Source organism: Macrobrachium nipponense, chromosome 6, assembly GCF_015104395.2.
Source record: "Macrobrachium nipponense isolate FS-2020 chromosome 6, ASM1510439v2, whole genome shotgun sequence".
NCBI classification, from domain to species: domain Eukaryota; kingdom Metazoa; phylum Arthropoda; class Malacostraca; order Decapoda; family Palaemonidae; genus Macrobrachium; species Macrobrachium nipponense.
In genome coordinates, this window is record NC_061108.1 from 131,692,727 (window position 1) to 131,705,415 (window position 12,689).

The window sequence follows — 12,689 nt, forward strand, 5'->3', positions numbered from 1 at the left end:
TGTTTCATTATAGCTGTCATAACTCGGTATCTCCGTTAGGTAAAGATAGAATAAAGAATAGAAATGAATGGTTATTATACTGTTTGGTGGTTTCATTAGTTGAAGAGAGATACTAATGACAATTTATGGCTTACTGTGTGCTAGGAAAAATGATTGCTTGGCGCTCGTTCCATACTCGTAAGACGGGTAAGATCTGAATGTAAACAATCGATTGAAAGGTTTGTTTTTTGTTTGTTTGTGTATTATAGTTAATGATTAATTAATAATTATTTGAAATGAGTACATACTGATTATTTATACATTTTATTGGCATATTCTAAGCTTTTAGCTCTTAGGTTTAGATGTCAGAATCATAAACTAGGCTACAGTAGCAACCGCTAACATAGGCTAGGCTTATTGCTAAGGGACATATGCCAAAGTCCTAATATATGCAGTAAAAATGGGGTTGAACATTATATGCAGTTGAATAATACTCAAGTATGTACAGTATTTTGCCTTTTTGGAGTCATATTTCTTCCATCGTAACCCAAGAACATGTGTTTTAGGCCTGGAAATATAATTTACTGGGGTGTTTTTGGAGGGCTTGGAACGGATTAGCCATTTTACTTGTTAAATGTGTTCCAAGATACGAAAAACTCTTGATACGAAGGCCGTCTTGGAACGGATTAATTTCGTATCTCGAGGTACCACTGTACATAGCAATAAAAGTACTAATTAAGCTGAAATGTACATTAAATTTTGCCCAGTTGCTCAGATTTTCTAATGAACGGCTTATAGTTGAATAATGGGAATTGGTTAATTTTTTATTTGTTGAAAATTTTCCAGTTGAGTGTTACAGTAGCCTCAGGGAACTGTGTGGCAAGTGAGGAGGAAAAGTTAGTATGTATTTTAAAACTTATACTTACTTTTTATGAAATTTTATGAAATTTCAATGACTTTGGACTCGAAATTGTTCGTTTTGTCTACCAAGCAGTTGTACTTTCTTGCAGTCTGTTGATGGACACGAGGCAAGAATTTATTTACCTTCACAGTGAGAGGACTACATTTTGTATAATACATGCCTATCTCAAAATGTGCAAGACCATATTTACGAAAGTTTTGACATCAGAGATGAAGTTTCTCTCACTCCAGATTAGTATTTTTTAAACCTTGCAATAATGTTTTTGTCAAACTAGTTGGTATGAGTTCAAAATGAAAGACTGGAACAGTAGTTCAGTAGTACCTCGAGATACGAAAGGCTCAACTTACAAAAAACTCGAGATCCAAAAGCCAATATGAAAAATTTAACGGCTCTACATACGAAAAGTTTTCAAGATACGATAGGTTTCTGAAAGTCCGAGATTCGCCCGGATAACAATTTTGAAAATCGTGCCGCCATCTTAGTTCTAGTAGACTCGCCACCATCCCCCTGCTCTCCCATTGGTTCCTGATGCTAGTCGCGGCCATGAAATCCTTCTCTCCTATTGGCCAGCGTCCCTCCCATCATGCATCTACTATGTACATGTGGTGGCTCGGCCACTCGGTACCAGCATTGTTATAGTATGCACGCAGTATTTGTTTTCGGGATCGTCAATTTGTACGTATTTAAAAAAAAAAGTGACCAAGATCTCTCACATGGGATAAGTGATCAAGGTCTCTCTCATGGGATAACTGGAAACTTTGCAAGGTTGGTAGAATCTCCACTCCCTGCTGAACAGAGGGTGTAGACCAATCATTTACAACATGCATACCAGTAGTACGTATAATCAAGGCACTTCAGTTTATGTTGAAGGTCAGCAGCCGAACATTCAGTACCCAAATCAGTTGCAGAGAGAGCATTTGGTTGAACAGGGTTTTGATGGACACCAGGGCCAACAGAGTCATGAGGTGCAAAAAAAGAAAGTTGAAATTCTGTAAAAAAAGAAACAAAAACAAAAAACCTACGGAAAGTAAAAAAAAAAAAAAAAAAAAGAAAAAATCGGCAGAAATTAAAGCAGCTTTTCATAAAGTGCAATCATTTGTAGAAGACACCCCCCGAAAAGGCTCACACAGGAACATTGTGAAAAGTAGGCAGAAGCAATCTTCCTTGGATAGTTACGTATGTAGTACGTACGTATATTTTTTAAAGTGTACGTACGTACATATGTACAAAAAAAAAAAGGCAAAAGTTAAAGCCGCTTTTCATAAAGTGCAATCATTTGTAGAAGACACCCCCCGAAAAGGCTCACACAGGAACATTGTGAAAAGTAGGCAGAAGCAATCTTCCTTGGATAGTTACGTATGTACGTACCCTCACTCGAAAGGTAAGCTTCCACATTTTACGTTACAGTAATAATATTTCTTGTACACTAATATACACTTTATTTACAGGTTTTGCATTTTTATTCTTAATTTAGGTATTGAATGGTCCAAATTGTTGTAGTATTTCATTGTTTATAGGTCAATTTAGCTTTATTATGAAATTTACTGGGGTGTTTTTGGAGGGCTTGGAACGGATTAGCCATTTTACATGTAAAATGTGGTCCAAGATACGAAAACCTCATGATACGAAGGGCGCCTCGGAATGGATTAATTTCGTATCTCGAGGTACTACTGTATGTACAGACCAAATACAAGGCTTCTTTCTTGTAACAAACTGAATTGAAGTACTTGAATCTATGTAAATATATTTTTAGTGTATTGGGTCTTGAGTGATATATGCAGTTTTAAGGTTGCATCTTTTCTTATTGGATGCTTTGCAGCAACTTACAACTTAAATAGATTTTAGCTTTAATTAATTTGTTAGTCCTTTTCTTCCAGAGAAGTGGTGAATACTCTATAGCTTAGATTTGTGTACATAATGCCATTTGTTAAATGTATATTCAGCAGTTTTATCTAAATACACAGGGTTCATACAGTAAAAGTTTTTTACTGCTAGATTATTTCATTTGGTTTCGAACAATGTGGGATTATTAGATAAGAAACAGAGTTGTAGAGTGCTTCCAATAATTATGGTTATTGTATTTCATTAAAATTCATCTTGTTTTTTGCAGGTGGAGGCTGAAAGTGGAGATGATTTCATTGAAATCCAGGTGTCAGACCCACAGAAGATTGGCGAGGGGATGAGCTCATACATGGCATATAAAGTCACTACCAAAACCAATATTACTTACTTCAGGTAAATTAATTGCAGTTTTGATTGTTGTTAGTAAGCTATTTTTACTATCTAGAGTGGTTTTACAAGATCACAGAGTAACATTTCAAAATGAAGATTTTCTTATGGAAGAGAACCAAATTAGGTTGGCTCTTTTTCTTTTTTTCTAAAAGGAATAGATTCAACAGCATCCTACATTTTTATAGCAAAAATGGATTCTCTGTTATGGTACTTATCTTTTTATGTACAGTACTTATATTTACTTTAAATACATTGTGTTATTTCATTTGTGTATTGTTGTGCGTCATTTAAAAAATATCTCCATAAGTCTATTTGGTATCTTTAATATGAAAATGGTTTGATTTCCACTACTGATTGAACCTTAGATCATACAAAATTATTTAGGGATTCGTACATAGTCCTGATTGTGCTTGGTTACAGATTAATTGAAAATTTTGCTTCGTATAATGTACTGTTTTATTACTTTACTCACTTAATTTAACTTTTAAACACATTAATAATAGATAAAAATGTAAAAAGGGAGACTTTTTGGATTGGTTGGACCAAATTATCCTGATTTCCTTTATTTCTTATGGGGATATTTGTTTCATATTTGGAGCAACCTTCTGGAATGGATTAAGTTCAAAGTCTGAGGTACTACTGTACCACTTTTTTATGAATTTTTTTTTTAATTTAAATTACAGGTATTGTGGAATTACCAGTTTGTGTTTTCAATTTCCCAAAATTTTTTCAGGAAGAAAAATTGGAGTGTAACTAGAAGATTTAGTGATTTCTTAGGACTTCATGGAAAATTGGTCGAGAAGCATTTACACAGTGGTCGTATCATTCCCCCTGCTCCTGAAAAATCTGCCATTGGCACTACAAAAATAAAGGTTAGTTTTGCAGGGGAAAAGTGAATTAGATATTGTGTATTATACTGTTTTTGCTGAATTGAGGATCATATTTTTGCAGATTTTCGTTTTAACTATACAGTCGACCCCTGGTAGTATTTGGGGGGCCTTTGTACACAACCCCTGTGAATAGCTCAAATCTGCGAATACTTGATACCCCTCTAAAAATTTATATAACGGCCTATTTTGAGAGTTCAGACTTTCAAAAAACCCTCTAAAAGCACTTATATACTTGAGCATTCAGTCACGAAAATATGAAAATACAGTGATTAATAAGTATTTCTCTATGAAAAATACTATGAACAGTCTAATTTCCCACGAATATTGTGTATGTATGTTCCATGGAAAAATCCACGAAACGGTGAGTCCGCGAATCCGGAACTGCAAATACTAGTCTGTGGGTTGACTGTATATAGTTTAAGCAAAACTCCATAAGCCCAAGGGTGACAATAGGGAAATCAGCTCATTACAAAGAAAGAAACATAAAATTATAGAATTAAACAATATAAAAGTAGGCTGTAGCAAAGAAATGTATAAAATAAGGTAAGAAATTACCCTGGTGAGCTTGCTAATAAAGGATTTCACCCAGTCTGAACTTTGAAAGTTCAGATGATTGAACTATTTGATTAGAAAGATTATTCCATAGGTTTAGTCACGTAAGGAACAGAATTTCAAGAAAAATATCTGGTATTGAAGCTTATAATATAAAAGACAAGACTTAGAATAACTTGAAATTCAGTACTCTATGGTGGATGATATAATGTGAATGCAAAGGATTACAAGAATTTAGAAGAGTTTTATAATGGTGATGCCAGAGATCAATACTAAGCTTTTGAATAAAAAAACAATTCAAGGATTTTATCGTGTAATTTAAGATGTAAGTCACTTGTATTTGACCAAACCAGGGACGGTGGTTGAAACTTGACAATATAAAAAGATTTCATCATATTGATAGGCCTTCGTACATATTTTAAATTAGAATATACAGTACAGTTCTGCATTGCTCAGTGTCTAATCACCCAATTCCTTAAGTTTAGAATAGAGTTAAAGAATCTGGATCACCTTAGAGCATTCAAGCTGTTTCCCCAGCTGTTGAAAGTATGATTAAATCTGTACTATAGAAGCATGATTGTGATTAGTGCTGTTAGATTACATAGTAGTATAACATAATAGTTATGAATTTCTTCAAGCTACTTAATGCTGTGCGTAAAATTTTGTCACTGAAAAGATGAGAGGGAGGATCCAGTCAGACTGTCACTGAAAAGATGAGAGGGAGGATCCAGTCAAAGGCCTATAAACAGTCTTACTTATTGAGTTTTGTTCGAGATTTAACCCTTTCGGATGTGCAAAAATGGCATAAAAGGGGAAGTGGGCTGTATCACATCATAATCATTATTTTGCACCTTGATATTTGAGGAAATTTTACCGGAGAACATTAAGATCACTTGCATGTTCCATAAATTACTATATGGTAACACTTATAGCAACACTCACACCTCAGCTCAGGATACAAGGGAGAATAGTCTTGAGATAATTTCATGGGGGAATGTACTACATATCCCTGTAAATATACTCTGATTGTTGCTGGTTTTGGTACTTTTCTTTTACAATAGTAGTATGTCAGCTGTAATTGTAATTTTGTAATTTCAAATTTTGTTTTTAATCAGCCATCCAACTTAAACTTTGCTCTAATTTTCCCCTCACACTGTAGTATTATGTAGGTCAACCAGACAACTGAGTTAATTTATCCTACTCTCACAGGTCTGGCCAGACAGGCCACTGGATGATGCTTGTGTTTTAATGTGACACTGGTCTTGTAACTATGTTATGGTATTATAATAGAGCAAGAGTCTTGTTATGTACCATAATTTTTTCACTTACTTTTTTTTAAAAGAAAGGAAAAGATTTTTTTCATGACTTTAATGGGCAAGGTTTCTCTTATATTAGTACATGCTGTTATGTATGTCTTCATTTTCAGCTCGGTAGTGATAAGACAGCAGAGTCTGGTTCCCAAGATTTCATTGAGAAGCGTAGGGCATCACTTGAGCGTTACATGAAATCGCACTGGAGCGCATCCAACCCTTCGAGCAGATCCAGATTTCAGGGAATTCATAGAACTTGGTTAGTGTTTCCTAGTTTAGAATACTAGTTTGTCTTTTTGAAAAATTGTAGCCCATTCTTTTATCTCCTTAAGATATTGATATTTGCTCTTAAGTGTTAACTAAATGGGATGCATGTTGAAATTAATTTCACAAATTATATATCTAGGGTACATTAACCCTTAAACGCCGACTGGACTTATTTTACATCGACATTTTTTGTCTCTCGGGTGCCGACTGGACGTATTTTACGTCGACATACAAAAGTTTTTTTAAAAATTCGCGGAAAAATACTTTTAGGCCTACCAGCCGAAAACTCTTGAATCACGCGCCTTGGGGGATGCTGGGAGTTCACGGATCAAGGTGTTGTTTTGTTTACAATCGTTACGCAGGCGTGCAAGCGCGAATTTCTTTCTTGCCGCACTAAAAAGTATCTGTGACACATCTCGGAAATTATTTCGTCACTTTGACATAATTTTTGTACCATTTTAAATTAGCCGTTACATGAAGTATTATATATGAAAATGTGCGCATTTTTATGAAAAATACAACAAAAAAATACTCATGATTGTAGCTTTTATCAGTTTTGAGATATTTTCATATAAATAACGATAAGTGCCAAAATTTCAACCTTCGGTCAACTTTGACTCTATCGAAAGGGTCGAAAAACGCAATTGTAAGCTAAAACTCTAATATTTTAGTAATATTCAATCATTTAACTTAATTTTGCAACTAATTGGAAGTCTCTAGCACAATATTTCGATTTATGGTGAATTTATGAAAAAACTTTTTCCTTACGTCCGCGCGGTAACTCTTCCGAAAAAATCATACATGCGATTGTGGTAATGTTTGCACCATTTTAAATTAGCCGTTACATAAAGTTTTATATATGAAAATGTGCGCAATTTCATGCACAATACAACTAAAAACAACAACCCATGGTTGTAGCTTTTATCAATTTTGAAATATTTTCATATTAAAAATGATAAGTGACAAATTTTCAACCTTCGGTCAACTTTGACTCTACCGAAATGGTCGAAAAACGCAATTGTAAGCTAAAACTCTTACAGTCTAGTAATATTCAGTCATTTATCTTCATCTTGAAACAAATTCGAAGTCTCTAGCACAATATTTAGATTTATGGTGAATTTAAAAAAAAATCTTTCCTTCTCTCAGCACGCGGATTCTCAGCCACAAATCTCCGAAATGCGTACGTTCCATTCTCGGAATATTTGCTCCGTTTCATATTAGGCATTTCATAGAGTTTTATATATGAAAATGTGCGCAATTTCATGTAGAATAAAACTAAAAATATTTGAAGGTTGTAGCTTTTCTTATTTCTGAAATAATTGCATATAAAAAAATATATATATAAAAAATTCGACATTCGGTCAACTTTACCTAGTCAGATATGGTCGAAAACTGCATTTGTAAGCTAATATTCTTACAGTATAGTAATATTCAATCATTTGTCTTCATTTTGAAAGAAATTGGAACTCTCTAGGACAATATTTAGATTTATGGTGAATTTTTGAAAAAAATATCTGTTTACGTCCGTGCGTTACGAATTCATGCATTATTTTGTGATAATATTTTCTCTGTGTTGCTTTTATCGTTTTACGATGTGTTATATACCAAAATGATCGCAATTTAGTGTACATTACAACGAAAAAAGAAGTAACTCGTTACCTTTAACCGTTTTGCGCACAGCGCGATTTGAATACAATTATATATGAAATTTCGTTTTTGCGCTATCATATATCGCATTATTTATATATGATAATGATATTTTTTTTCATTTCTGATGATTGCATACTAAACTTCAGCCAATGACAAAAAAAGGAGCCAAAAATGAACTCTTAATCTTGAAAACTAAGCGCGCTGTGAATTTTTGAAAAAAATATTTTTTCCGCTTCGGCGCTCACTCTGAAACACCTCCGGCACACGGGAGACATTTTTTTTTTTACCGCTTCGGCGTTTAAGGGTTAACAGATGAAAAAAACCAGCATCAGGTTTTCCTTCAAACTAAGTTTAATTCAGTATTTTGGAACATTAATCACGGACATGAATGCAAAATTGTGGTAGTAGTTCCCGGTTATTTGGGGGGGGCTTCATTCCGACGGCTTGATAAGTGAAAATTGCTGGTGCCAATTTTTGGCGCTTATCGGCACTGCTAACAGGATTTTGGTGTCGCTGTTAGGTATGTATTGGGGCCAATACTCTGTTGTTGACACCGATAACCAGAAATCTGCGCATTTCAGGATTTTCAGCACTAGACAAGTGTCATAAAACCGGATCGCTGATAACTGGGAACTGCCTAATGTATTTTGCAGTTTGCTTTCAGTATATGTATAGGGTTTTTTCAAACTTTCTGTAATGTAATACTTTGTTGCAATATATTGCAATTTGGTACCAATAGTGCATTATGTATTACAATCAAATAAGTCTGCAGAAACATCACTTACGTCAGAAACAAGGAGATAGGTTAAGGGAGCGAGACAAATTATACTGGCAGTCCCGGGTTACGATGGTCTCGGCTTACGACGTTCTGAGGTTACAACGCTTTTCAATTATATTCATCAGAAATTATTTCCAGGGTTACGACGCCTACAAATGCTGATCTGGCAGATGAAATATGATACCAAAAATGCAAAATAATCAATATTTAAAGTTTTTTTTGGTGAAAAATGCAATAAGAATGCAGTTTACATAGTTTTGAATGCACTTAAAGCATTAAAAGTAAGGTTTTCTTAGGATTTTTGACAATGTTCCGGCTTACGACGATTTTCGGGTTACGACGCGTCTCAAGAACGGAACCCCCGTCGTAACCCGGGGACTGCCTGGGTTTTCCAAGGGCAACTGTAAATCATTTTGGCTTCTTTTAATTTTGTACATTAATATTTCATAAATCAAAACCCTGTTTTCATATAACACCTCCAGATGCTGAGTTGCCCAGGGCTACCCAGACTTCAGCACTTAGCAGCGCAGGTGTATTAAGGCTTTTCAATCGTGTAGGTGAGACTGTCAATAAAATGACCTTCAAAATGGATGAGTCTGATCAGGTAAGAAAATTTTTTAAGGTTAAAAAATTTCAAGTAAATTAGGGAAACATGAGAAGAATCCTGCCATTCTGGTATGTACTGAAGTTAGGTAGATTTCATTACTTCAGGTGGAGGACACTACACCAAGCTGTCCTTTATAATTTTATAGAAGTTATATTATTACTATGATTTTGAGCATGTTGTGAAATTAAAAGAGCATCGTAAAAAAAGCAGGAAACTAGGTGAGGAAAGACTGCAGGAGAAGAGGGAAAGTGAGAGATGTAATAAAAGATGTTATATCCCAGAGCTGATTTTGCACTCTGGGGATTTAGTAATTACTTGATAAGCTTATGTTACTGAAATCATGCACAGCAGATGTGGAGTTTCCCTATATTAACAAATTCAAACTGACCATACTCTGAAAATCCTTTTGCCAATTTAAATTAGAGATGTTTTCTTTGAAATGAAACCAAAGATGTAGGGTTCCAGAAGGAAGAATGTTTTTATTGATTTGCTATGTTATGAATTGCTACCATCCTGTAGTACCCATAATTTACTTAAATCATCTCATTCTGTTGTCCTTTCATACTGTGAGCAGATTGGAAAACACTGTATTTTATATTTCGTTCCCTTGCATCATACTGCTATTTGTATTTTTAATACAAGTTTGGTATGTCCCCATTTTTTTTTTTTTTTAATTTCAATAGTATGTCTTCCTCCATCTGTCATACATTGAATATTCCATATCTGCTGCAGTTGTATTTTCCTGCCTTTCTAATTTGGCATTGCTTTCAGTATACTACAGTGTTGTTAGATCTTTTTCTTGTTAGGCCAGAAAATTAACGGTAGTAAATAGTATGGAGGCAAGGTAAGTAGGTACAGTCTTCCTGTGCTGATTCTCATCTCAAACTCTTGGGTAGAGTTATGTCGTCAGTCAAGGTTATTTTGCCGACTCTCATGTTGACTTGTGGCATTGATATAAAATTAGTAAATTATGTATTACAACAACAAATATCCTATGCACTCGTCTGTACATGACCTACCTGATTTTGTCCTCAACACTAGGCAGGCTGCTGTTGCAAATAGTGTCATTTTCTAGCAGCAGGTTTTAATACTACTCGCTCTGCTTGGAGTTTGATCTTGGTTAAAACTAAAATGTGGAATAGTTTTCTAAGTGCAGTTGTGAAGTCTTGTGATCTCCAAATATTTAAGCGAGAGGCAAATTCATTGCTGCTGTTTGCTGATGTCTCCTGAATTTTGGGTATGCTAGTTTTATTTTCTATACCCTCTTATTTATTTATCACCTTTTCCTATAACTTGTCTCACCTGGGGGCTAATTTCCCTTTGGGAGCCCTCTTCAGTTTATAGTCTGTTGGCTCTGTCCATAAGGGTTTTCAGCTGAAGATTTAAAGATTAATTATTTGTTTGGAAAAATTTTGCATGTAATTATGAATAATCTCGTTTGCTTACCTGTATTTAAATTTCTATGATTCATATAGTATAAGTTTTTTTTTTAAGTATATTTTGTATGTTTTATAATTGGTAACTAAATGTATTTTATTCCTTGTCTGTGAAACTGATTTGACTTTGGAAGGGGTTGGTGTATTTAAAGTGAGATATGGTATTTTATTGCCTTTGGTGTAAAATGTGGACTATAGTTGCAAATGAAATTGAGTTGTATTTATTTTGAAGAGGAAGTAGCTATCTTCAGAAATTATATTGCCAATTGAAACCATTTAGAATTAAGATGAGAAACTAACATTTGAATATTCAGCAAAAATGTCTTTTAAAATTTGTTTTTATTGCGTAAATGTAAGAATATGATTGGAAGGTGTAATTTTGATTTCTTTGTAATAGTATAGAATATAGTTCTTCATTTTGGTGTTGATGTGTACTTGGGGTCATCCTATGGACACGTTCAGACTAGGTACTTTGTAGTAATACCATTGTGCCCTCTTGTTTAAGTTGCACTCTTTTTTTTTTCACCTTTCACATGCTTCCAGGCTGAAGGACAGGTAATGTCCTCTTTTTGTTTTAGGTTTCTTAATTTTAAGTAATGTATCTTGGTGGTATTGCTTTACTTTTTTGTTTTATAGTTTTTATAGTTTTAAGGCTTGAAAGGTTTGATACTGCTTCAGATGCAGAACCCTTCTTCCAATTTGGAAGCCATTTTGTAAAAGATCCAGTTTTTCTTATACTATATAGTTTTATTAATTTTGAAGGATTAATTTTTTTATGAGAATGCGATAAATCCGCATTTATACAAGCAAATTCAGGGTAGGCTTTTTTAAATGTTCGCAGAACTGGTATGCAACTACCAATACCAGTAAGCTTACCTAAGATTTGCTGGGTTTAGGCAATTTCTGGATATCTGCTTATGGTTGTGAAATGTTCACTTAATTGCTTAGGTTTCAGGTTCTTATTTCTGGCTTTGTGTATTGGGTGCACCAGCAGCTGTATCTTATGAATTTGAAGTTATCTTAGTTGTAATGTTAATTCTGTTATTGAATCTTGCAAGCATTTCTGTGGTACTTGGGGAAACAGGCTGTTGACTATTTTTGGAATGCAGTATGTATATTGAACATTATATATATTGGAGCAAGATGTCTTGTTTATTGAACACTAGTTTAGATGCCAATGGTTAAAGCTGTTCTGACTACACACTATATTTATTAAGGTGCTTTGATCTAATTTGTTTTGAAAAGTATCAACTTTAACTGCAGATTACTTCAAATAGAACAGAAATTTTTAAAAGTTACTGTAGTAGTATGGCCTGGGTTAATTAGTATATTTATGGTGAGTATATACTGTATATATATTGTTCTCTTTGAGATGGTTTTAGGACTCCTGTACATAGTTCTGATTTCATAGTTCTGAGTTTGTTTTTGGATTTTAAATTGTTAGTAAGTTTCATAACTTCAGAATAGTTTAAATTACCTGTTTGTAATATTGTTGATACTGTATCATAATAGTTTTACGGTAAATTTATGTTTAACATTATTATAGCAAAGCATTATAGTTTTATTGAAGAATAGTTATTTGTAGGACTAATGTATTGCAGCTGTGTAAAATATTTGTTAATGAGTAACATTTTAATATGTTGGTAGTGATGGAAGTAGTGATTAATTAACTATAATTACAATGCTAATATTTTATCAAATTTCACTTTTCCTTAGTGGTTTGAAGAAAAAACTCAACAAATTGAAAGTTTGGATGCCCAGCTGCGCAAACTTCATCTTGCTATGGAAGGCCTAGTTGCTTATCGTCGTGATTTGGCTGTCAGCACTGCATCCTTTGCTAAGTCAGCTGCTATTCTCAGTAGTGTTGAAGAACATTCAGCTCTAAGTCGTGCACTTCATCAGTTAGCAGAGTCAACTGAACGCACCCACACTATTCATCATGCACAGGTTTGTGAATTTTTTTCAGCAATGTTAAAACAAAGTAGCACAGCACTCCTAAGACTGTTGAAAATATACTAGTAGTAAATTAGATGTCTGTTATTAGTTAAATATGCATATACTACATT

At 34.0% G+C, this 12,689-nt stretch overlaps 1 protein-coding gene across 1 annotated transcript in view; it reads left to right on the forward strand.

The window, feature by feature from the left end:
- The window catches only part of LOC135216229 (sorting nexin-2-like), a 131,412-nt gene that overhangs the window by 113,442 nt on the left and 5,281 nt on the right, over window positions 1–12,689 (forward strand). Inside the window, 7 exon segments of the mRNA XM_064251380.1 lie at window positions 3,012–3,136; window positions 3,867–4,005; window positions 6,002–6,079; window positions 6,081–6,144; window positions 9,063–9,184; window positions 11,167–11,178; window positions 12,340–12,570. Of these exon segments, the coding sequence (XP_064107450.1) occupies window positions 3,012–3,136; window positions 3,867–4,005; window positions 6,002–6,079; window positions 6,081–6,144; window positions 9,063–9,184; window positions 11,167–11,178; window positions 12,340–12,570 (771 nt within the window).